The sequence below is a fragment of the Tachysurus fulvidraco genome, chromosome 9 (genome assembly GCF_022655615.1).
Source record: "Tachysurus fulvidraco isolate hzauxx_2018 chromosome 9, HZAU_PFXX_2.0, whole genome shotgun sequence".
Classification (NCBI taxonomy): Eukaryota; Metazoa; Chordata; class Actinopteri; order Siluriformes; family Bagridae; genus Tachysurus; species Tachysurus fulvidraco.
In genome coordinates, this window is record NC_062526.1 from 4,824,890 (window position 1) to 4,852,042 (window position 27,153).

Consider the following 27,153-nt stretch of genomic DNA (forward strand, 5'->3'; position numbering starts at 1 on the left):
CACACTGAGAAGCGTTATAACTATGGAAACAATTAAAAAGGAAACTTGACGACATCATAGTTCGTGCACACATAGCATTAGGCTGAATATCTTAGCTCATAGATTTTTATATTTTGTGTAGAACCGAAGATACATTTAGCATTTAGAGTTTCTACTTTGCACCTTATCAATCCTAAGAATTTTCCAGTTATGATGGATTTCCTCATCCTTCACCTCTTAATACCTAACACTTTGAATTTCATATCACACACACATCCCCAGGTAATATCTAGAACTTACACGATTGTAAAAGGACAGATTATTAACAATCTCAAATTCTGCTTAATTAGAAAGTAAACTTCTTAATGAAAGAGACAGATGCAATTTAAATACATTTTATTGTCAAGATTCAGATACCACCACAGATTAGAGAAATAATATGTGCTTGCACTTGGAAAAAAAAAAGGAGGCTTATCTAAATATTTGTAGCATCTGTGCAGAAAATAACGGGGCACTAAAAAGCATTACTCATTTAGTAATTCCATCATATGCGATGCTGTATTCCTTCAGATATCCTCTAAAATCATTGTTTGGAGAGTAAACATACTTTTCCTGCTTCAGTGCGGGTTGAGATCATTTGAAAAAAAAAACATGCCATTTCTCCTGCTTACTCCCTGTTTATGTATTCAGAGCTGATGCATATTCTGAGCTCATTCGCTCTAATTAAGTCAATGTCTGCCTGTCATGGCACGGTATCTGAGGGGAGTTTGAATGCTTGGCTGTTAACACATCTCGCTAACCAGTGCACTTAACTCCTTTCCTCTCCATTGGGAGCCAGCTGACTGACCTCTGAATCTTTGTGTGTGTGTAAGAGAGAGAGAGAGAGAGAGAGAGAGAGAGAGAGAGAGAGAGAGAGAGAGAGAGAGAGAGAGAGAGAGAGAGAGAGAGAGAGAGAGAGAGAGAGAGAGAGATTAATAATCAGAGGAGCTCTTGCTCCTTAGCATGAGACTACTGAAGCAGGACTAATACTACCCCTGACAAAGAGCCCAGACAGGCTGCCTTTTATTGCGACATTAATTAAACATGTGTATAATTAGCTGGTCTGCTGTACTCCCCTGTGATCAGCTGGGGTCAACAAGCGGGGAGTGATTACAGACCAGAGGAGCCAGAGAGGGCTTGGATGTTTAATTCAGGCAGGACTTTGGAAGGACGGCCAACCATCCCGTTCTCCAGGCACTCAAACACGGTGTGAGGTTGCTGATCAGCGTTGACCTGCACAGCCTGGGGGTAGAAGGCCTGTAGGGCAGCTGCATGGCTCCGGTACTCCTCCAGCCTCTTGCAGACTTCAGACTCACAGTCCCGTGGGTTATTCTGGAGCCGAGCCTGTACTTTTGGACCCGGAGCAGGATTGTGTAATGAGTGATATCTGGATGGATCAAAAAAAAAAAAAAAAAAAAGCATTTAATATTCCTCTCAATAAGGAAAGAGTAAAATGTTTTTAACCATTTTCAACTGTTGACTGTTGACTGACACGAGCGGTCTTCAAGTTTTGACACACTGCATTTTCTGAGATGCTTTTCTGCTCACCATGGTTGTAAAGAATGACTACTTGAGTTACAATCACCTTCCTGTCTGCTCGAACTAGTCTGTCATACATCCTCTTATCTCTGTCATCAACAAGGCATTTCCTCCAGCAGAAATGTTGCTCATTGGGTGCTTTCTGTTTTCTGCACCATTCTGTCTAAACTCTAGACACCACTTTATATAAAACTCCTAGGAGATCAACAGTTTCCGGAATACTCAAACCATGCCACAGTCGAAGTATGGTGTGAAGGTGTGAACATGAACTGAAAGCTTTGTACTGTATGTGTATGGTTTTGTACGTTGTGTCGCATCCACACGATTGACTGAATAACTGGATAAAGTGATAGATAGATAGCTATTAGATTGATAGATGATAGAGAAAATAAGATTTTACCTCTCCCCCGTCACAGGATCGGTGGACCTGAGTGTCAGTCGCTCCAGAGCCACATCGTCACTCATCTCCAAAAAAAACACCCTGTTCAAAACAATGATTTCTTTAGGAATCGAACTGAATCTTGATGCTTGTGGTTGCAAAGACGTGATCTGTTTAGCATCGAATCCCCTAATAAAAAAGGATTACAGTAATGCTAATGTTTATGCTAAATAGAAGGTTAAGAGAAAAAACTGGCAAGACACATTAAGTATTAAGGATGGAATAATTATGACGTGTGTGTGTATATGAGAGCTGAATAAATGATGAACTAAATAATGGAATAAAAACTGAAGCTCTCTTGAGTGGTGGTACTTTAACAGAGGAATGTTGGGGTTTTTACTCTGGGGGATCTCCCTGACTACACAGCCTCCTGACACAAAGTGGCTTTAATGGTGGAGTCAGGTGGGGAAGCACCAATCAGCCGGCTCGTCACCGCTGACCCCATCAGAGCTCGGGCCTCCAGAGAACCGTCACGTCGGAGTCACGTCTACGATATCATACAATTTTTACGGTGGAGGTGATGCTGGGGCTGAAGACGAGCAGCAAGATTTGGTGAGATAGCATGAGAAAAAAAGGGTGGGAGATCTGAGATTTGCTTTTGATAAAATATTTAAATGCCTTTGTCCTTCTGGCTCTCAGTGATGCTGTGAAATTGTGAGCCCCTCTGGAACGGACAAAGGATCCCTTTAAGTAAGCCTCAACTGACCGCTGTCCTCGACTCATGTCACATTTGAAAGGTTTCCTTGGGCTCATCATCTGTGCGAGTGTGTGATGATTTCGGTGAAAAGGCATTGCTCAATTTTTAATGAATATTTGTCTTTAAAAAGAAATAATAACTACTCTGCAAAGCTATTAGAATTAATATTAATGCTTTGGCATGAAATATTCATGTAGAGCAGAGAAAAAGGGGGTTGGGGGTGTATGAGAAAAGTGCGCTCTTGTGTGTGTATCTCCGTTCCTTCCCCCTCATTTTCGAAGTGTGTGTGTGTGTGTGTGTGTGTGTGTGTGTGTGTGTGTGTTGAGGGTGTGTAGAGTTTACATTTGATACTGCTTACATGACAGCTTGATATTCTCAAACAAATGACAAACTTAAACAAGGCAGCTAACAAGCATTTGTCAGTCCTCTGCTGCTACAAATAATCCAAACAGCAGACATGATAAATATGACAGAATATCTGTCTGTGTGTGTGTGTGTGTGTGTGTGTGTGTGTGTGTGTGTGTGTGTGTGTGTGTGTGTGTGTGTGTGTGTGTGTGTGTGTGTGTGTGTATAGTGTGAATATCATTCAACTGGTATCTTGACTAAGTGCATACTTCCCTTCTTAACTATCCTCTCAGGGTGATCCGAATAAGTCTCTGTACACATCCTGCCTCCGTTTCCCTCCTTTTCCGTCTCTCCAAATTAAGAAATTAATGAGGGATAGATTCCTTACAGGCGGCTCTGCAATGTTTACCACTGATTAAATTATAATGTGGCCCCTGCTGTATAATTCATGAGCCAATTAGTGGAAGTGTTGCTTGATTTGATGGGAAGCGGACACATGAAATACATTTAACTAATAGGGAGCAAGAGATGAGCATGGCAGCAGAGAGAGAGAGAGAGAGAGAGAGAGAGAGAGAGAGAGAGAGATAGAAAGATACAAATACCTCTACAATAAATATAATGTGTGTGTGTGTGTGTGTGTGTGTGTGTGTGTGTGTGTGTGTGTGTGTGTGTGTGTGTGTGTGTGTGTGTGTGTGTGTATTGGGGGGGGGTGTAGGTGATTGTGACTGGCCTTTTCTAGAATTACGTGTCTAATTGCCCTACTTTATCTGCCTGTCACGGATAGCTATGCATATTTCAGTGGCTCCAAAGACTCTAATTGTTTGTGAGCGTGTCAGGGCTGTAAGAGGCAGCTGACTGCCCAAACTAGAGTGTAGTTAAAGATTGGCAGCAAGAGTGAGAAAAAAAAAATGCAACAAGACCGCTGATGGCCACTGCACGAATATAGCATTAAATAATCAACCTTAAGGATCCTTAGCAAAGAGTATGGATCATGAATTTGCCCCTTGGGTTAAATTAATAAACACTATTCCCAGAGATGATGTATTAAAAATCCCATATAGGATATATACACTGGATTAGCTACGAGGATTTCAGTAGTGGAATTTTTTATGATAGTCTGGAATGTTTACTTGTGGCTGGTTACGATAATACGTACAGTCTATAATGTTGTTCATAAATGGTCCACTGTTATAAAATAGCCATCATTACTGTTCTCTATAGTTAACCACCTAAAATGTCAAGCAAATGTGTCCTTTAGTTGGTTATTGGTTCAGTCAGATGAAATCGGCTACCAGCTGCTATAGTAAGAAACAGGATAACCAATTAGAATTGTTTATTTTTGTCATGACTCTTCTCATTGAAGAGAATTGTAGATCTCGCTCTCTCTCTTTTATAAGGGATTTCAAGTGGCGCAACAGAAAAACACTTGTCCTATATGTATAACAAAACACTTGTCCCTGGAGATTGGTAGATTGCATGATTGAATTGTGAAGATTCGAGGCTACGTAGCACTTTCCTCAGAGTGTGTAACGCCGCTCTGTGATGCAGCATTGATAGCAAGGATGCAGCTCTTCTTCTTGTCTCAGGGTAAACATGTGTTAGCCTTCACATTGCTGTATGATAGGACAGCTGGCTGATGGATAGGAAGGATTGGGCAGCGGAGAAAATGGGGACCTGTGGTCACTGGGCTTGATCAGTTTTTGATGAGGTAACTAGGAAGTCAGAGCAAGGGCATTCTCATGTATCTCATGGGATCCTGTTTCCTGTCTTCAGCTTTTGTGTTTTTTTCCATGATCAGGTAACTTCTTTTCCTCAGAGAAATTGCAACTTGAGTTCAAACTTAATTTTCTTTCCAGAAAACTGATTTAATAATTTGTGGGAAATGATGATGAATTTTTTCGCTCTTTTGCAACAACCCAGCGAACCGAGCGTCAAGTCTGTACAAGCTGAACATTTCCCACAAGCACTCACTCCAACAAAGCCTGCTGCCGGATCTCCTTTCAAGAAGCGAGTAAATAGATCCTTCAGATTAAGCAGTCGTTCCAGCTCTGCCCGCTCTCTTAACTGTCCTTCAATGCTCAGTAGTGGCATATACACTATAACGTGTCCACGACTTGGCTCTGAGCCACATCGCTGAACCGATTCATTCATTTTCTCTAAAGCCTGAGTAACGAGATAGCTCTTAATTAATAAAGCTGTCAGCTAGAGCACGACCGTCAGCTATCAGCAGCTCATCAGTAACGTTCTCCTCATTGTTTCTGGGCCCAGCCTTTCTACTTACCGCTGGCTCCCAAAATCAATTAGCTAATGCTATGTAAATAAGGTCTCTCGCCATTAGCGGAAAAGGCAGGGGCTGCTAATGGAGTAGATAGAGACCTACTGAGGAGATGAGGGTGATGATGGTATTCTGAGCAGTTCCTGGATGGTATTTCATCTCAGAATAGAGGTCTATGTGTTTGTTTTATTCTCCTGGTGAGTGGTGAGTGATTGGAGATCACAGAGGTGTGATACACAAAGGCAAGCGTGTGATGACTAATTCATGAGAGGTTTAGATTAAACAAAGTGAATGACGTTACCCAAACAGGAGGTTACCTGCCTTTTTTAATTGCCTAAATTCCTATTTTTAATCCAACTTAAATGGTCCACAAGTGCTCAGAAAACAGCTAAAAAGAAGACACTGTCTGTCAAAACAGTCTGAAAGCCTGGTGGTTTTAGCTCAGTGTGCTCTAGCTGGTACTGAACCAGACACACAGGCTGTCCAGTCTCGCAGTGCCATCAGATCTGCTGAACACGAGTAATCTGAGTGGCCAGATCCTGCTACGCTCACTGTTTCGAAAATACAAACACAAATCATACGAGACACTAAACACACCTGAATGGTCCGTTTCTTTGGGTTATGTGTTTTGCTGATTTGGCTTCAAAGAAATTTTAAAACAAGAAAAATAAATGTCAGAGTAATGTCAGTTCAAACTCACCTTTAAAGGTGCAGTCTGTAAGTTTCGGCCCTGAAAATTAGCAATGTTTCTAGTCCTGTAACGATCACATTTCTAGTTGTATTTCCAACCATTTTCATGATTATATGATTTTTACGAAACATTAAATAAATGACGATATTGCAAATGAAATGATGTGAAACATTGACTTTTTTTTCTTGTTCTTTTTTGCAAATATACCACTCTGTGATTATCTCCATCCACAAGATGAAACAGAGCTGATCAACTATGATCTATGACTGTTTTCCTTTAAAGACATTCATCATTCCAACTAAAGAAGTGTGCTCGATTGGGGGCGGGAAAGGATTTGGATTTTGAGCAATGGGGGCTTCAAAATTATAAACTGCTCCTTTAAGACAAAAAACATGTGATTTCAGGACATGCACCGTACCTTATGTTCTTTCTAAAGGAGATTTTTACCATTGTGCTCCCTTTTGGGTGCTTGGTAAACACTCTGTTTACTGTATGCTGTCTTATTGTGCGGTGTGTTTCAATTTTCAGTTTCAATGCCTTTATTGTCTGTATGCACAATAAGTACCTGCTTTGGAGAAAGTTGGACTCCTGCAGTCTCTCGGCCTGTTCTACATCCCGTGGGAAGCCGTGAAGGACCCATCCGTGTGTGATACAGTCCACCCGGCTCAGTCTCTCAGTCAGGATCTGTAGCACCATGCTGTCAGGCACTGGGATGAATAAATAGGAATATTAATACCGCTTTAACGAGTGAAGGATGTGTCATGTTATTATGCTTTATTTATATTTTCACAATAATTATTTTTCAAAAGTACATAAAAAAGTGCACAGCCGTGATGGTAAAGCTTAGTGGCTTCCAAGATGTGCCCTCTGAATGACACTGAGACACAATAAACAGAGACGTATCCTATGTTCTGCTGTAAAAAAGTGCTGTATCTATAGTATCTGTATGTGAGCAGTGTGGGGTTAAAAGGTTGAACATCTAAGGAAAGTGCTGAGGTCTTGAATTATGTTGTTTACTTCCAGGTAACGTAAAAAGTTATGTTAGCTTTTCGGATGAACGGATCGGCGGAAAAAAAACTTTTAATAAGAAACTTTAAGATTCAGAATTGACACAAAGGCAAAGAATGAATTACAAAAGAAAAAGAAAAAAAAGGTAGTGATCTTATCAGTCAGCATATGTATGGATTTCTTTTTGTGTGTGTGATTTTTTTTTTTCTGTGAGGTTTTATTCACATAAAAATTCAAATGATGAATAAATGAGTAGGAATGCTGTCATTTAAATTCATGTATGTACATTTTGTCTTGTGAAGCTTTTCCAGGGTTTTCTCTTTGAGCACAAAAGCAGTCAACAGCTTCCTGACAGGCAACATAAGTGAATTGTTTAAGAGGATGATACCGTTATAAAGCCTGGAAGAAGACACTTCACACTCGACATGCGGAATAAAAACACAAAAGCTGAGGACAGCGTGTGGAAGAACTGAAAGGAAAGTGAAGTCGACGAGCGTTGCCGAGGACAAACAAATAATGGGGGTGAGGGAAAAAATAGAACATTCTTTAAGGAAAGCGAGTGCGCACTCAGGGGGGTCTCTGTAGATGCTGAAAAATTAAAGTTGACGGTTTCAAACTGTCCAATTTCCACATCAAACACACGCAGCCTCTTGCCTCTCTCTACCCGGCTCTGCTTCAAACGCCAGGCAGCCTGGAGAGAGCTCCTCTCCTCTTTTCCTTGTTCTCTTTCTCTTCTCGTAAGACTACAGTTTTTTCATTTCCTTAATAATCCTGCTCCCTAAATCCCCAAAGCACTGTTCTGGTTCCGCTAGCCACCGTCTCTACATCGCCTAATTATACCCCAGCGAGCCCATTAATCAACTCGTAAATTATTTAGGCAAGCTTCTCTGCTTGAAACCTTCACTGTCACAACGCAAGAGGGAGGGAAGGAGGGAGGGACAGAGTCGCAGTCTTCAGACGCGAGCGGAAAGCTCTCCCCTAGGACAGAAAAAAAAGCTCGGTTCAACAAGCCACGGGTGTGCCAACTAACACAACATTTACATTACATTCGTTATGCATTCTTTTCTCGCAAGCATGAACTCATGAATGCATTCACTGTTGCAGTTTAGCATGTCGTCAACAAGCAGTGGTGCGGTCTGACAGTCAGATGTGGGAAAAGAAAGTCGTGAGAGGTTCACAGCCACAGTATGGAGCTCTTAAAACCATCATGACTTTTATCTTCTCTGCTCCTAAGACCTTTGATGCAGGTCAAAAAGACATGTAGGATGTTATCCATATACAGCAGCAGCCAGAATTTTCAAGCTTCTTTTGATCCTGTAAATCACACACACTCTTACACACACATCTCAATCTTTCACTTTCTTCTTCCCACTTTCTATGGATAACCCTTTCTATGGAGCCCGTATTAATAAACAGATGATGATAATAATCAATGACAGCATGGATTGATGTGATCTCACCCAGTGTATTGACTATTTTCCGATAGCAGCGGTGCAGAAGTGTTTTATTCCTCTTATACAGTACCACAGCAATTTAAACAATTCCACTGTTGTATTTATTACACATGACACAGTACGTTTTCAACCTTTTATAGTTACTTTTAATGCTGGGAAGATCTGTGAGACACAACGGCGCTTCCGTCACTGCAGCTGTAAGAAGTCGTTCTCACAAATTTCTCTTTTTTCCCCTCTTTTTTGTAAATAATAAGACAAAAAAAATGCAACTTGTTACGTTCTTTAGAAGAAAAAAATCATCTAAAGACTTTTCTGCAGTGGAAAACTCTGAACACCGGAAACAGTGAAGATAAAACAACACCTTCTGACCAATTAGAGAATTCAACAGCAATGTGAAATGTATCAGAATAATCCAGTAGGACTTATAATTCATAACTATAATCTAGTCCAGTAAACTATAACTATAACTATAAACTAGTAAAGAAGATGGAAAAGTGAGACACATATTTCTTCTTCTCAGGCTTCATGTAGGAGACAAAGTCAGCACATATATTACTGATGTATGAAATCATCCTCTACACAATCGTCCTATCCCTCTCCCATCCCTCTCTGCAATCTTTGCAAGTCTGTACATCAGCGTTACACACAGTCCGGTCCTCTCCCAGTCATTAATAGCCCTGTCTGCTGCTTCACTGTAAACTCCACTGTGAATTTTCTCTGAGCGACCAGAGGGCATGATGATTCCTGCCCCAATGGGCTTCTATAAGCACTTGTCGCAGTTCCTATATTTGACCACTAGGTGCAATAACAGCTCAATGTCTGCGAGATCTAGTGCAACATCTAAAAAGGCGAGCAACTCGATGCAAAAAGCAACACTGGCTCTCAAATAGACAAAATCTCAGCTAATTAGTATTTCAACAAAGGTTGAGGACTTTATAAAGATTAACATGTTGCTGCCCACTGCCTCAAGTGCCCCTATAGACGAGCCATAAATCTTGGCTTAAGGGAAAGTCTTCAATCAATTTATTGCATAAATATACTGTCAGGGGTTTCTAACAACTCCTTCAAAATGATCTTAGCTCATTAAATGATGTCCACTCTAGTGTTTCCTAAGCCCTGAGGTATCTCTTGCCTTTGTGTCAACACACACACAGTAGGAGAGGAGCTAACTGCAGGAAGCTCAGTTCAGCTGTCAGCGTTCAGCACGTTGTCTGTGGCCATCACGAGCACAGAGAGTTGGGCGAAATGAAAAGGCACTAGAGAAAAAGAAGCACCTCTGTGATAAGGCGCTCAAGCGTCAGTCTCATTAAACGCACATGCGCTTTTGTAGCTTGTCCGTTCTCAAGGGACGTTTATTATATTAATCACATCTTGCTCAAGGCAAGTTTAGACACTTGGCAGCGGTGACTGGCAGATGCAGCAGACCGGGATGTGGTGTGAGGGGTGGGTCTGTTTGGGTAATATAACTGTGGATAAGACACACTGGCATATTTACAGCTCCCCTTATTGAATTAGTTTCCCTTTGGGGTTTCACAAGGAGATGTGAATGTGGACATTTGGCCTTTATATTAAATATAAAGATATTTCCTTTAACACCAGGTCCAGACCAATGAGGTTAAATGTGTAATATAAAAGAACATATACTGTACTTAATAGTAATATTTGATGGATGCAATTCGGAATTGTGAGTAACTAATAAGTGCATGAGTGTTTGGTAGTAAAACTCTTATTCGAACAAAGAATAATTGTAACCATTTATGATAAAATTTGATTTGATTTGATTTGTTAGGCTGCTTTTTTTTACTTTTTTTTTACTTTGATAAAACGCTCATTTATAACACAAGATATAACATAACAGAATACACACTTTATGTGTCACTATGAGATTTACAACTGACGATCATAAGCTTCACTACGTCTACACTGTAGGGTTCCTCATCCACTCCTTCCCTCATTCCTCCTCATCCTATCTTTTTTGAGGAGGGGGGGGAAGGGAGGAGGGATAAAGATAGGGAGAGCAGGAGAAAAAGGAAAGAGAGAATGAGCGATAGTAGATCGTGAGGAGTGAAGACGGGCGATAGAGAGAGAGAGAGAGATGAGGGAGAGCGAGGAGAGAGGAGAGTAGAGAGACGAGAGAGAGGAGCGAGAGAGAGGGAGAGAGAGGAGAGAGAAGAGGAGAGAGAGAGATAGCGAGAGAGAGATCGAGAGAGAGAGTAGAGAGAGGGAGGGAGAAGAGAGAGAGAGGAGAAGATAGAGAGAGAGAAGCGAGATTAGCGAAGAGATAGAGGAGAGTAGATAGATGAAGAGCGAGGAGAGAGTAGGCTGTAGTAGACGATAGGTTCTAGAAGATATGTATAGATATCTTCTATAGTATCTCTGATATATCGTCTCTCATCTCTACTCAGTCTCTCTCTCTATCTCTCTCTCTCTCTCTCTCTCTTTCTCTCTCTCTCTCTCTCTCTCTCTCTCTCTCTCTCTCTCTCTCTCTCCCATTCTGTTCCTTTCAGGTCTCAGCTAAGTTATTGTTTAATTGTGCATATGGAAATTAGGTGGCAGAAATAAATAACTGCCACACGTTGACAAATTAAATACGACGCTACACTAAATCAGAATGGTTGATAAAAACACAATCTCATGCTATCTAACTGAAAGAGTCGCAAAAGCCGGTGTGACGAATATCATTTTTAGAAAGTGAACGTTGCCTGGTAACGTTATCGCAATGCTCACCGGACAGAGGGATATTACAGGAATATGTTCACCATACCATTATACATATGCAAACATCATGATGTAATTGGACGTACTGTGCATGATGTGGGTGGTCTAATTATTTGCCTGAAAGCAGAAAACTCTAACAGAGTCAGCAGACTCCAAATAGGCCCCTTACACTTCAGCTTCAGCTCTCCTCGGTGCGTGACCTGTTTGACAGCATGCGTATGTGAGGAGGTGAAGAAGTTTACCTCGCCGTCCTGACTCCAGAAAGGGTTTAATGAGCTCTCCCATACTGCTCTCATCCGCCGCCACTGCTTTCAAAAGTTCACCACAACAAACTACAGAGGGAGAGAGGGAGACAGAAAAGGCAACAGAAAATGAGAAAAAGGAGACAAAGAGAAAAAGGAGTCAGGCAGAGAGCACGGAAGAGAGGAGAGCAGAGAAATACAGCGGCTTTTAAATTTTAAATAAACAGAATGCACAGTGCTCTGAGTGACCTTTAAGATTGTTTCGAGGAAGTGAAGAACAGGACAGGACAGAGCTTGGGTCCAAGAAAAGACAGGTTGAAATAAACATAACATTCCAACACAAGGGTTTTGAAGAAAAATACATTATTATTATTATTATTATTATTATTATTATTATTATTATTATTATAGAACAGACTGACAAAATTAATTATTATACTAGTATGTAAGCGCTGCTGAATTTTCAAATCTGATTGGTCAAAAAAAGTTGAATTACTAAGACTGCTTAAAAAAAACATTTAGCTATTTAAAGATAACTTTACAATCGTTTACACCATGATGCTTTCTGTAAGGAGACATTTTAACGGAGAAAGTCTTTGTGTTTTTATGCTTTTTATGTGTTTTTTTTTTAGTTTCATTACTATAATCCTGCTATAACATAAGTGAATAGAGGAACTAAGACACACAAAAGTGTGATGAATATCCTAGATATGAGAGTGTTTTATAACAGTTATAAAAGGGAAATTATTTTATAATAGCAGTAGCTTTGATAGCTTCCTTTTTGAGTCTGGTTTCTATCATGGTTTCTTCCTCATGTTGTTTCAGGGAGTTTTTCCTCACCACCAGTGCCTCTGGTTTATCCCATTCAGGATAGGCTTATAAAATGTAAAATGTGTATATCGAATTTTAAGAGTTCTGTTAAGCTGTTGTTAAAAGTGCTATACAAAAAAAAAGTGAATTGAATGAAATGTTCTTCAATTAATAAAAAGTTGAAATAATTGGCTGTGGTATAGGACAATAAAACTGTATTTTCTGGGATTTTGTTTTCCTAAAATGCCTAAAAAAAATAGCATTACATATTTTATATCTTAATTAATGAAATATAAAGAAAGATTTGAAGACAGTGCATTAACTCACTGTCAACTAAGTTGTATTTCTGGGCAAGCAAGCTGGCCTGGAGACTCTTCCCACAACCTGGCGGTCCGAACAAGAGGATTCTGGGAGTGTGAGGCGCATCAGAGCGATGCCTGGACAGAACGTAGCTCAGCACTGCAGGAAGGAAAAGGAAAGGCACAGAGAGACAAACAGAATTATTCAGGTGTAGATTTCTGTATAGGACAGAGATCTGTAGCTCCCTGTCCTATAGCGCAGTCTGACTTCGTGGCTTTGTCCTGGGAAAACGACTATATTTGTCGTCGAAAATGATAAACAACTGTGCCATGTAACAAATGCAACTAATCAATAATAAAGCGCTAATGCTGGTGAACTTAATTGTAGTTAATATGTCAGTGCCATTGCTCTAATTATACAGGTCACAAATGACTCATGTAATTAATCCAAGTGCATTTATAACATGTCTTTTTATGCATGCGTTTAGAGATTGAAAAAAAATGAACAAAACAAAACTACTTTGTGATATCTTGTCCTCAAAAAACACCAAACCGGTCTGCTTTATTCCACAAATTAGAGTTCGGTGTCATGGATTGAAGAAAGCTTCTTTAATCGTTTGATGGAGCTGGATAATTCAGCGTTTATATAGAAGTGGTGAGAATGTGCTTTTAAATGCCACATGCTCAGATGATAAACAGCCATCGTGGCTAATCTGAATATAAGGAAGTCGACTTGATTAATAAATCATTAGAGGCCTCATCTGTGCTCCACGAGGGCAGTGAACATCTGTTTGCAGCTGGGCTTCACCCATGACAATGCCTTTCATCTGTTCCCTCTAATGTGTGATAATTAACAGTGGCCTAATTATAACTAATGAGTCTCTCTCGTCCTACGTTTTACGCTAATTGCCAGACAACGGCACCGATAAATGGTTAATATGCAAAACATGCTAATGTGTTAAAAGGCAACGTCAGGGGGAGGCTAGAAATGTCACAATCAAACCGCATGCTGAATTAGCAATAATCAATATTTAAGGCGACATCTTTACTGCAGCTCTTGAAGCCATGAATGTTTTATAGAGGAGAACGATTGCAAATATTTGTTTTACTTCCACCGTTTAACTCGATCAAGCACGCTGAGTAGCATTAAATAAAGACGGACGAGCCGAAAGCACGTCGGCGCAAACCTCCCATTTAAAGAATCAAGCTGAAATCTTCAAACCATTAGAGCAAGAGTGTGGAGTTGCTCTCTTGGCGCTCTATATGGCAGTGTGAATGCAATACTAATGCACTAATGCTGGCTGAGATAGCACAATGAGCTCATATTCGGCTGCATATGGTAGTTAGAGAATATGAATATGAATTAAGACCATAATGTGGCTACATAAAGAGAGAGCAAAATGTCAGAAAAGTGGAAGCTATCGTTAATCTAATGACGGGGGGTGAAAATATATTAGGTCTGTTTATTTATTTTTTCTAAAAATGAAAATGATAAAGACCTAATTAAGACTAGGAATGAGCTGTTCAGGTTCCATCTCTAAATATGAACATGTACACAAATAAAACTTGGGGAAAAAATTTCCTTCGAATCCCCCCCTAAGATCTTTCCTCACACTTTAATCGGATGATATATGCAAAAGAGTTAAAATATTCAGCAGACAGCGTGCTCCTTATCCCCACAACAAAAGGAAGCGCATTATTATTTTGTCAAGTTGAGTGGTGTAATATTGAGACAGGTTGTACTGGGACGGCTTTAATGGCTCTGGTGAAGGCTGCAAGCCGTTGATCGGGTTCTCGCGGGACACTATGCGCCTGCAGCATTGCCAGAGGCGAAGTCCCCTAACCAGGCCAATCACTGGCTCTCAGTGGAGCGGATACACTGCTGAGCTTTAACCACAGCTCGGGTCAGCACAGCGGGGAAATACTATCCTGTACGTACACTAAGGACTGGAAGTCTTGCAACATGTGTACTAGGGCAGGAGACTTTGTGGATGACTTTAAACATGCCTAAGGGTCTTAAAACAAAAGAGGACGAGCTAGCCTGAGCTTATATCAGAATTCTGAAATGGAATAATTTGTTAGTTTTTACTACTGTCTTATAGGTCATGTTTTTAAATATTATTTAATGCTACAACATTTGTGAAACCTAATAGACTAAATGTCTTGCTGCTATACATTAAATTCATCATTTATACAACAATGCTTTGGAATTCAGCAATCTGATTGGCCAGGAGGTGCTAATTATTTTTTTTTATTATTTATAATTTTGAGATTCTGAAAGTTGTGTTCAATTCAAGACAGAGTTATGGCAGCAACAGGAACTAACTTGAGGATGTTATATTATTCCTTATTTATTTATTTATTTATTTATTTATTTATTTATTTATTTATTTATTTATTTATTTATTTGTTTGTCTTCTTCATTAACTCATAAGGGGTGTAAACTATTGCACTCAGGTGTAGAGCTTTTATATAATTTATAATTATATATATATATATATATGTACGTATTTTCTTTCTATTTTTTGAAGACCTTTGATACACTGAACACCTTTAATCTTTTAGTTAGTATAATCCATCTGTAGTACATTTTGAAAAACATATTTAATACGAATAACTGAATAATAATCCAGGAGTTCAAGGTTAATATAAAAAAAAAGGTTAAGCTATAGAAATCTAGAAGAGCCATAGAAGAATCTGTTAAAGAAATGAATGAATAAAATCCAGCTAAACATAACCTGCATTTAGGAAAGAGTGAGGAGAGAAGCTGAAGGTTGTTCTCACCTTGACCAAACACATCTACATGAGGCTGATCAGCATCGATAATCTTCAGGCTGTTACTGTAAGCGTCCTGTAGACCCTGGAGCTCCCGGTGGTACGCCTGCAACTGACGGGTCATTTCCGTATCCTTATCTGGCCTCTCGAGACGTTGAGCCACTTCGGCACTCTCGGGCCACATGAAGGTAACGTGGTACACGTCTGAGGACATAAAACAGCACCTGAATAATTCCCTTAGGAAGAAATACTCTAAACACATGGCATCCTGCTGTAATAATCTTCAGAACAATAAATATAAAATCTTAAATCCATATCAGAACGGCAACTCAAGTTATAATTTAAAACATTTAGGAGTTCAGGAGTTCTTTTTTTATATATATCCCACATGCACATAAAAAAGATAATCTGCCCACATCTGCATTCATGACACTTATAATAATTGATAAGTGTAATTGTGATTTAGTGACACAGTGGCTTCGTTTGCCCCAAACATCCTGGGTGAGGTTCACTTGCCACCCTCTCAGGATTTCCCCACACGGTTTCCTCCAGATACTCTGGTTTCCTCCTCCACTTCAAAGACATGTGTAGTAGGCTGATTAGCATCTCTAAATAATCTGTAACCGATCCAGTGTTTCCCTGCCTTGTGCCCCTGTGATAGTCTCCAAGTTCCTCATGACGCTGTGTAAGATAAACGCTACATAAATAGGACAGACCGTCTAGTCTCCCTTCCATTTCCATAAAATAGGACAAACGATTTTCTGTTGCAACCGTTTTTCGTATTTCAATAAAAAATAAACATGACAGGTTATTGCTAATAAAATAAACAGAAAGCCAGAATGCAAAACAGTGAACAAACTAACAAAAGGCACAATCAGGAATGACAACTGTGTGAAACATTTTGAAACACAGCTTCACCTCAGATCTAACTTTCATTTTATTTGCATTCGCATGTAATGGATCCTTACCTAACAAATAAAACTTAAATAATTTAGCTCAGGGCTATACATAGCATCTCAGCAGCATAAAACTCTTCATCTGGCTGGGAAAATTAAATTCAGCATCATGAGTGTGCATATCTACAGTACATGAACAGAAATGCACAGCAACATGAATAGAATTTATTGCAAAATCTCAATCGTTAAGACGAATGCGACAAAAATGATAAATGTGACACAATTTGCATCGTGTTTGCATCGTGTTGCGGTTAATGCTGCATTGTTTGTGAATTATTCTTGCAAGAAGAATTGCACTACATGATTAAACCAATTAGCGTACTTTAACACGGTGTCAAAGTTCTATTGTGGAAATAATAAAAAAAATAAAAAAACAGAAGATTGCAATTACACTAGAGGGAGTGAGGGCTTTTGCTTCATTATAATGCGTCTTTCCTATACCCAGAGGACTTGCCAGCGTAGCTGGGATTCAGAGAACAGGTTCTGTTTGGTTGAGGTCTACGGTTCATGAAATTCTAACAAGGTTGCGTCTCGGCTGTCTGTCTCTCCGCTCGGCTCTCTGAACTGAAAAATTGCAGTAATGATCCAGACATTACCTCCTGTGACAGGGTCTATCCTCTTGCCCAGATTCCTTTCAGTCAGGACGTCATCGCGTGCCTGCAACATCACTGAGACATGAAATAAATACGTTTAACAAGGACAGATTTGTTCTCTTGCATGGACAATATAAAAAGTCCATTATGGGACAAATTTATTAATAGACATTACTATAGTGGAGTGCAGACGTTTGGCTGTAATTGGTACAGTAGGTTCACATCTGTTAGTTTATTATTACAAGTCGTGTCACTGTTTTCTGATGATTGAATGAACAGAAATATTCTCATAAAACATTGCAATTCCACACTTTTAGATTTTTTTTTATAATCCTCCGTTTTGTAATATTTCTAAATATTTTATGTTAAAGTTGAACTCACTGTCATATTAAAATAAGGTCTAGAGACTGAAAGACTCAAGACAAAACATAATTTCAGTAAATTCGTCTGTTGCTTTTGGCTTGTGTCTCGAATCGTTGCAGAACGCGCCCACATTTCTTTTTTAACTTCTCGGTAATGAGATTTTTCCCTACAGAAACAATAAGGGGTGCAAACTTTTGCACTCATAGGTATCATAATTCTTGATTTGTGCATGCGTGATTTTGCTCTTGTCTTTTTTCCTCACATCTGAATATTTAAAGTTGTTCAAGTTTTTCAGTAGAGTTCAGTAGATCGAATGTGTCAGATGTTTTCAGATCATTGATGCTCAAGCTCATCACGGTTTAAATGTTGATGTCGATATTACACTTCGACGGATTACATTTTGCAAGCTACAGAAGAAGTGATGTATAGAGTTGTGGAGTCAATGCGCTGGTGTGAAGAAGACCTCCAAGCCTTGTTTGGATCCTGGGTGCAGACTTGAGCATTTAGGTCAAGTGTGAAAATGCAGGTTTGTGTGTATGTGTGTGAGTGTGTGTGTGTGTGTGTGTGAGAGAGAGAAAGAGTGTGTGTAGCACTGACCAACATGCTCGGGGGCAATGCCAGATGCCTGCAGACACAGCGCCTCTTGTCTGCTTTTGGGGATAGCCTCCAGCACCCAACCCTATACATACAACAGTAAGTAAATAAATAAATAAATAAATAAATAAATAAATAAATAAATAAATAAATAAGCAAAAAGTCATTTTAATGTGAACACCTTAAACAGGCTCAAGAAATCAGCAAAAGAGACTGAAGTATGACTTTACTTGGCTGGTGATCAACAAAGTACACAATTAATACCAATCCTAACATAAATTTCATATAAGCTGTGAAATGACATAAAACATTTTTTTTGTGTGTTTTTTTTTTTAAATCATTTAATCATATTTTAAACCCTAAAATACTAGCTAACATTAATACACACTAACATTTTCCTGTATCAGGCAAAAGCTGGGTAAAATCCATAAAACCTTAAAAATGGGTCTAATTCTCCAGCTTCTATTCTTCCATCTTAAAAAAGCCATGAAAAGAACATAAGAAGAGGGAAATCACATGCATATCATTCATTAACTACAAATCCATGGAAAAAAAAAACCCTCTCTTTAATAGTCTCCTAAATCCCAAAGCTTGCTGCTCAATGGTGCGGCAAAATAAAGAAGCCTCAAAGAAAAGCGTCTCCCACAAGTGCTTGTTAGGGGCCAACTTATTACCGTGGCAGATAATCTTCAAATAAATAAGTAGATTCAACAAACATTTATAGATCTAAGTGTTATCAGAGGAGTTGTGGGTTTTTTGCTGCTGAGATTCTTGCGCTTGTTTGAAATCAGTCTTTGTTTCTGGCAACTTTGATCTTTAACAGAGAGTTCGTCCCTTGTTTAAGGTAATCTCAGAGCGCGAGTTTCCTTACGCTTACTTTCCCATTAAATGCATGATTGCACCGGTGTCTAGAGGTAAGGTCCATGGGCTGGGCCTGCTAACTTTACACCCAGAACAGAGACTGACTTCGAAGCATTTATTAGAAAGATCTGAATAAAATGGAATGAAATGAAAGAATAAAAAAAAAAAAAGATAATTAGCTCTGAAAAATCATTCATACATTCATTCATTAATTTTCTACCGTTTATCCGAACTACCCCGGGTCACGGGGAGCCTTTGCCTATCTCAGGTGTCATCGGGCATCGAGGCAGGATACACCCTGGACGGAGTGCCAACACATCGCAGGGCACACACACACTCTCATTCACTCACACACTCACACACTACAGACAATTTTCCAGAGATGCCAATCAACCCACCATGTATGTCTTTGGACCGGGGGAGGAAACCGGAGTAACCGGAGGAAACCCCCGCTCTTAAAAATCAAATCATTTTAACCGGGAAATTTCCTTTTCACTTCTGCTAAACCGAGTAAACCAAGAAAAAAAAATACTCCTTGTGTTTTATCTAGACCTATTACTCGTTACTCGAATCTCTCTTCTTTTTCATTTAATGTATTGTTTTATACACAGTAGAGTACAATAAAGTTTATATATTATACTGTATAGTATTTATATGTTTTAGATACTGAGATACGCTATATACTGTAGAATCCTTCCAATTTTTCATCTGTAACTCTCGACAGAGTTTAGACTGTACATGAACCAGACCAGAAACAGGAATGCAAGATACATGTGTGGGAACCTTTCTCTGGGTCTCGGTGGTCATGGTGCATTTTCTTCTGTACGAGGTGAAGTCAGGTGAGTGAGAAAGAGTGAAGTGGCTCTTCAAGCGTCTAGTTCTGGAGGGCCGAGGGCAGGAGGAGAGTTCCAGGCCAGGTCCCAGGCCTGATTGAAATTTTAATGAAACTGCCTCTGAACACCACACACACACACACACACACACACACACACACACACACACACACACACACACACACATTCTCCTCCTGTCCCCAGAGCCCTGGAGTGGCTTGCAGGATTCCTTTTCATCCGCACTTCAAAAAGACGACACGGTGCACGGGTGCTGCGCTCCGACCGGGACCCTAACACTGGAACATCTGCAGTGATGCTCCCTATCACAGGAGAGACATGTGGGGAGCAGATGTCACCAGCTCAACAGCAGGCAGGGCAGGACATCGAGAGCCAAACCCTGACACAACTCCCACCTGACCGCGCTACACACCTCCACAAACAAAGGTCACGTAAAGCTTCGTTTCAAGCCATTATTTGTGCTTAAAGCAAACACACACACACTCACACACACACAAAACTTTCTGAATCTACTTCAATTGCTAACTTTCCTGCATATCTCCTCCATCTCTCTATATATAGAATTAAAGGCATTATGCAAATTCTGACAGGGGAACTTTATTTGCAGATCTCATTAGGGACCTGGATGACTGCCACACTTGCGACACGATCTTTCATTCTTTCTTTCTTTGCCTTTTTTTTCCCCCAATTTACTTTTCATGTTCTTTGTCTGTGACTGCGAGGGCGTTCATTAACTTGCGACTTCACACTAATTCTCTATTCATTACCTGCGCTTCCTAACTTTCCCTACTCTTGATTTCCCTCTAGATTACGAGTCGGGGTTGTGAGAGAGAGCCTCGCGAGAGAGAGCGTGAGATGGTGTACATACAGTAATGCGGTGTAAGAAGCACTGACAGGAAGAGATAAACTATATGACCTAGATTAGATATTATTATATTCAGAGTTGCGTACTTGGAGGGAGGAACTCAGGTACAAACACATAGCAAAAAAAAAACAGCAATTAAGCTTAGCTGTGTTGGTATCAGTGGCGGTATCAGGAGCATTTCAAAACTCCATCTGGATGACTTGTATGTGAATCTTTAATTAACGTGTGATCTTTAACGCCGTCCGAGATTCGTTTGGTATACAATTTCTGATTCAAATTTTTGATTCTGATTCACTTTTGGTTATTGGTTTACTTCATACCCACAATCCCAGTGGGCTATTTGCTGATAATTGTATTAGCTGGATTAAGGCCTCACTTCATCTATCTAGCTCTACATAAAGAAAGCAATGTAGTGCAACTTTAGTCTGTCCACATCTCTCTCTCTCCTTCATCTCACAGCTTTCAAAGCTTCAGCTTTTGCCCAATAAAGTCTACAAACATCACGTCATTTGGAAGATCTTAACATAGCCAAGCCAAGACAAGTCAGCACATACAGTATAGCTGAACTGCATAATGGGACATTTAATCTCCACTACATTGGATCTTATGTCATGTACGATGTTGGATGCTTCTGAACGTATTACATGAGGAAAAAGAGCAAAATGTGACCTGCTATTAAGCACCATCAGTGTGCAATAATAACAACGTCCTAGTGTGACATCATCATGGCAATTGCACAATACGCGCGAGTCACCAACCACAATATTTAATGATTTCCTACAAACCCTGAAGGCTGATGGTAATTGATTTGAGGATACTGACTGTTTGAGACACTTTGCCAGGTGTGTTCGTGTACAGAGGAAAAATCGTCTCTGTTTCTCCCTCATTTCACTGCACTTATGCAGATCAGCATGGGGCGATATAATTAAATAAGCTGATAAATAGCATCAGACAGTTTGCCTGCAGGGATAAACACCCATTACCAGATTAAAAGCAAATACTAATGATAAACTACCAAGATTAAAAGCAGAAAGTTAAAAGACGCCAAGTGGAAAAAGTTTAGTAATGAGATTCATGGATAAGTGAAAACCATTAAGAAGGTTTGAAAAGAAATAATAGAAAATGGTGTTTGGGGTTGTTTAATGATTTGCATATTTCTCCACATGATTGCACACAGGAAGCTGACACATCAGAGAAAGGAAGGATGAACGGGACAGCGTGCTGAGTGATCAGACGACCGCTCAGATTTACATGGGATGAAAGTGGGAATGAAAGTTGAACAGAGGACCCTTTAGTAGCTCAATAGATCATCAGGTGATTAAAAGAGGTTCAAAAGACTAGTGGTGAAAAGTCCCTTTAAAATGATACAAATACTATATTCAATTAGGTCAATAAGCAAATTATACAACTGGCACCAGAGAATGAATCAAAAATATTCTGACCAGAAAAAAAGGTCAATACAATCATTTCAGGTTTAGATCATTGTGAGTGTCTCGTATTTATCTCATATAAGTTGTAATGTAAAGATCTTACCTGCTAGAGGGGGAAGAGAGAGAGAGAGAGAGAGAGAGAGAGAGAGAGAGAGAGAGAGAGAGAGAGAGAGAGAGAGAGAGAGAGAGAGAAATGCAGTGACAGAGAAAGAGACAAGAGAGAGTAGGAGTTACACACAGAGACACAGTGTGTGTGTGTGTGTGTGTGTGTGTGTGTGTGTGTGTGTGTGTGTGTGTGTGTGTGTGTGTGTGTGTGTGTGTGTGTGTGTGTGTGTGTGGTTGTGATGTTTGTATGTGCCTAGCTCGCGCGTCGCGCGCGCTCGCTCTCGCCTCTCGCTCTCGCTCTCTCCTCTCTCTCGCTACCTCCCCTCCCCCCGCCCCCTCCCTATTTTTTGTTGTGTGTGTGTTGTTACGTGCGCTCTTCGGAGAGGAGAGAGTACTTGAATGCTCACTCACATCTAACCCTTCCCCTGTACAAAAAACACACATCAGGGGCACTATATATAGTTTGTGTGTGTGTGTGTGTGTGTGTTGTGAGAGCGAGAGCGCCGAGCGCGAGATCGATGCGCGCTAGCGCGCGCTCACAGCTCTCTGCTCTCCGTCCTGCTCTCTTCATCTCCTGCTCCTCTCTATCCTTTCTTGCCCTGTACTGCTCTCTATACGTCCTGTCTGTTCGTGTGTGTTTGTGTGTGTGAGAGAGAGAGAGAGAGAGAGAGAGAGAGAGAGAGAGAGAGAGCTCAGTGTAATGCTCACTCATGCTTTTCAACACTTAGCCCTGTATAAGATACAATAAGGGTGCTACTGTATGTTTAATATATGATTGTGTGTTATTTGTGTGTGTGTGTGTGTGTGTGTGTGTGTGAGAGAGAGAGAGAGAGAGAGAGAGAGAGAGAGAGAGAGAGAGAGAGAGAGAGAGCTCAGTGTAATGCTCACTCATGCTTTTCAACACTTAGCCCTGTATAAGATACAATAAGGGTACTACTGTATGTTTAATATATGATTGTGTGTTATTTGTGTGTGTGTGTATGTGTGTGTGTGTGTGTGTGTGTGTGTGTGTGTGTGTGTGTGTGTGTGTGTGTGTGTGTGTGTGTGTGTGTCCCACATTCTAAATACTTCATACATTCATATTATGTAATCAATATACTTGTTTCTGGTAAATGTTCAAATATAATATGTTACAATTTACAATAAATCTTATTTATTTATCCTGTTATAGAATCATGTTATTCATGTTATTCCTTAATGAAAACCAATCATTATATAATTATTTTTTGCATGAATTATTACTGTGAAAAAGTAATAGAATAACATTTGGGGCCTGGTTAAATCTGCATTATTGTAAAATCTTTACAGAAGAAAACAGGAACTAGTAATATGGTTATATCAATGATAAAATATTAGTTCCTATTCTGTTCATGGTGATGTAAATGTACAGATGGCATTAGAGAGGGAAAGCTTCGGTTCTTACCCGTCTCACACAGTCAGCTTTTGATAGCCGTTCCACAATCAGCTTGATCCAGAGGGCTTGTGGGATCTCCTAGCAGAAGGACAAGAACATAATATATATATATATATATATATATATATATATATATATATATATATATATATATATATATATATATATATATATATATAAAGTATTGCTTCACTATTTACTAAATATCACTAAATATCTCCACTATTAAAGGTATTGTAAAATAAAAGGATGAACAAAGGGAAAAATTAACTGCAAATGTAAATAGTTTACCTATATATATAGGTATAGCTAATATATATATGTAGATAATAGAACTAGTATGTTTTCAGCTTTGCTTTAATGCAATATAATCAAATCTCTGTAGAATTTGATAAGTGATCAACAGGAGTGGAAAGTAACAAGCTATTTGAGTAGAAGGTTCACTGTAATCATACGTTTGTTCAGTATAATTAAGTAAGAAAATGATTTCTTAAATATTCTTAAACTTTGCTCCATTTATTATCAACCACTCCAGGATTTTGATGATTTTTTTCAATATTTGCAATGTAACCTGCAGAGAATGTTGTGCTATTATTATTATTATTATTATTATTATTATTATTATTATTATTATTATTATTATTTTAGATATAAATAGAAGAGAACTTAGCAGTGGTAATTTGCAATCTCCGAATATCATAGAGTTTGATGTTGCACTAATTTTCTGCAGTCGCAAAAATCCATGTAGGACAATATGACATTTGATCACCATTGCAGAATAAACAATATAATAATAATGATAATAATAATATTAATGCATTTAACCCTGGTAGTCTGTAAGTCAATTTAAAGACATTATGTGCAATTTTTTTTTTTTTACAATTTACGACTGACCCAATTCCTCAGCTATTGTCAGTTTGAAATGCTTCAAGGACAATGATGTGATCATGGTTTGCAAGTAATGCTGAACAAAATCTGTGTAGATTTTTTTAATAATGATATTTTCTCAGCTCAACATCCAGCCTGCAGAAACGTCTCCAGTTAAGCCATTAGCTAGCTGAGTGAGCTACAGTATCTAACCAGATTTCACAGCTTTATAACATGGAAGCTCTGTATGGTGCATGAGAAATTATGTCTAAATTATTATGAGCTACCTACGTAGTAGCTAAGGAACCTAGCTAGATGAATCTTGAAATCATTTACAGTAGCTAAGTTTGCTAGAACCTTCTTTCTTTATATACTGTTCACTTCAACAGAGCTCAATTGGTTAGTTAACATAATATAAATATTAACAATTAGAAAACAGTTAGTTTCATGAAGTATTTTTATTTTTATTTATTTTTTTTTTTTTTACCAAATGACATTTTTACTACAAGAGAATTTTCTTAATTACTTCAAGTCAAATCAGTGTGTTGGCCTGATGTTAATTACCACGTTACTATGTGTGCATTTAATCTTTACATTTTTGGGGACCATTAAACACTTTGTTAGTCTTTATTAAATATTAATTTTCTTCTGATGTCCAGAAGACTACACACAAATATCTCCTTTTGCATGCATACACAGTTAACAAATCTGAAGTGAGTGATTAGGTCCCACCTGACTCTCCTCTGTGTACTGCTTCGTCTCTCTTCTCAGCTCCGTGTCATCCTTAAGGATGCTGCTAGAGGTTATATGAATAGCACCAATGTGCTCGCACAACTTTTTAGCCTGTGGCAAAGCAAACGAGATACAAACAGTAAAGACTGGAGTATTATTGAGTATCCCTGATGGAGGTCATTTCTATGACAGAAACTCAGCCTAAATATATAATTTGTGGGGATATCATGTGGCCTGACTTTTTCTGTGACAGATTTACAGAAAACAAGCGCAGTTTTGCTCATTTTCTTTATTTTATAGTTTGATTTATGTCACGGAGGGGCACAGTGGCTTATTGGTTAGCACGTTTGCCTCACACCTCCAGGGTTGGGGGTTCGATTCCCACCTCCACCTTGTGTGTGGTGTTTGCATGTTCTCTCCGTGCCTCGGAGGTTTCCTCCGGGTACTCCGGTTTCCTCCCCGGGTCCAAAGACATGCATGGTAGGTTGATTGGCATCTCTGGAAAATTGTCCGTAGTGTGTGAGTGTGTGAGTGAATGAGAGTGTGTGTGTGTGTGTGTGCCCTGAGATGGGTTGGCACTCCGTCCAGGGTGTATCCTGCCTTGATGCCCAATGACACCTGAGATAGGCAAAGGCTCCCCGTGACCCGAGAAGTTCGGATAAGCGGTAGAAAATGAATGAATGAATGATTTATGTCAGATTTGAAGTGTGGTTCATGTGTGAAAATATATACTTAACAACAACAACAACAACAACAACAACAACAACAACAACAACAATAATAATAATAATAATACTCACAACTGTTGTTTTCCCTGAGGCTGGTGGGCCCAGGATCAAAATTCTTGGCACTAAAACAATTTTTATGTATAAAAAGTTAAATATGCCATCTTATCAAACACAACAGCTGTATCATGTGATTTATGGCCCACTGCTATTTAAATAATTACTGCACATTTTCACACTTTCACTCGATTATATAGTAATAGCCTGACACCTGCTGGTAGATTTAAGAAGTTCCTCTATTTAAACCAGTCGTAAAGTAAAGGTGCAAATAGGCAAATGTTATATTTATTACTACTACATATGGTATGGAAAATTATGTACAAATTTAAACATAGTATAATTTGTTGTCTCTAACTGGTAAAAAAAGGTTTTGTATTTGAATTGTCGGTCATTTTATATCCACAGCCCAAAGACACCTTCACATCCTTAGAAGTAGTATAAAAAAAGAAGAACAATATTATAGAGATCTGAATTGGCTTTCAAGCAGCTGGATGTCTGAGTACATATGAAAGTGTCATGACAGTACTATCTAATGCTATCTCTATCTGAACCACAGTAAGTATGGGGGCAGAGCTTTGTGCACATGGATGGAACCTTAGACGTGCTCAATGATTAAAAAAGTATATCATTCAAGACTTAGAGACTTGTCTTAAATAATGCACATTTAAATGTTGCTTGAAAAATAGATCGTAGACACTTCAACAAAAAGTTTTAGAGCTCTCACCTTCTATACTTTCCCTCTTCAGAAGTCCTATCAGGTACTGAATGGGATCTTCTGGCTTGTCAATCAAAAGGTTTCTCACAAGGGTCTGTGTAACAGGAAGATTTGAACACTGGTCTACTTTAGTGAATCCCTTTTATAGTATGTAGTATATAGTATGTAGTATGTAGTATATAGTATGTAGTACATAGTATGTAGTACATAGTGTCAGGAGGCTACTTACCTGGATAAGGTCGAATATTTCATGCTTCTCTGCATACATTGACATTTCCATGGGAATCCTTAAAGGTTTGTCTGTTGCATCCATCTTTAACAATGTAAATATAACAAGATAAGATGTGAGATCTTTACTATGATTAGATTTGTCCAGTACATAGAATTGCGCCTATATCAATATCTGTGCACGTGCCCTCTCCAGTATGGCGGACGAGTTGACGTAGATTAGCTAGTTGTGGCTAATTAGCTAGTTAATTGGCTTTTTTTTATTGTTTAACCGTATTAGATGTCTACAAATGTCGCTTTCAGTCACTAACCTTTTTATTACCACCACTAAAGACCACGTTGTTCTTCTTTTTATGTATCCAAGCTGACGAAAGGTTTAAAATGTAATAATAATCACATCCTAACCCTGACCTTAACCCTAAATAAACATACTTAGTAATAAAGCTCATTCTGATTCTGATTCTGATTCTAATTCTGATTCTGA

At 39.1% G+C, this 27,153-nt stretch overlaps 1 protein-coding gene across 3 annotated transcripts; it reads right to left on the reverse strand.

The window, feature by feature from the left end:
* Positions 1–360: 360 nt before the first annotated feature.
* ak8 (adenylate kinase 8) lies at positions 361–27,118 on the reverse strand. 3 transcript variants are annotated; one of them, XM_027162788.2, is made up of 14 exons: positions 26,981–27,118; positions 26,671–26,754; positions 26,451–26,535; positions 25,742–25,791; positions 24,942–25,052; positions 23,352–23,420; positions 17,820–17,901; positions 16,863–16,934; positions 15,320–15,514; positions 12,564–12,695; positions 11,427–11,516; positions 6,570–6,711; positions 1,958–2,038; positions 361–1,405 (listed from the first exon to the last, which is right to left on the reverse strand). In XM_027162788.2, exons 1-14 carry the CDS (start codon positions 27,116–27,118, stop codon positions 1,129–1,131), a joined length of 1,608 nt encoding a protein of 535 aa, XP_027018589.2. In that variant the 3' UTR covers positions 361–1,128. The 3 variants fall into 3 exon arrangements, with proteins under 3 accessions (XP_027018589.2, XP_027018590.2, XP_027018591.2); XM_027162789.2 differs by lacking the exon at positions 1,958–2,038; XM_027162790.2 differs by lacking the exons at positions 361–1,405; positions 1,958–2,038 and adding an exon at positions 3,716–6,068.
* Between the last annotated feature and the right edge of the window lie 35 nt (positions 27,119–27,153).

Excerpts from the sequence above, each read along its gene's own strand:
- ak8 (XM_027162788.2), bottom strand. The coding sequence starts at position 27,118 with ATGAGCTTTATTACTAAGTATGTTTATTTAGGGTTAAGGTCAGGGTTA. Across the intron at positions 12,696-15,319 it reads TGTAGATGTGTTTGGTCAAG|TGCTGAGCTACGTTCTGTCC; the intron begins GTGAGAACAACC and ends TCCTTCCTGCAG. Across the intron at positions 1,406-1,957 it reads GATCCTGTGACGGGGGAGAG|ATATCACTCATTACACAATC; the intron begins GTAAAATCTTAT and ends TGATCCATCCAG.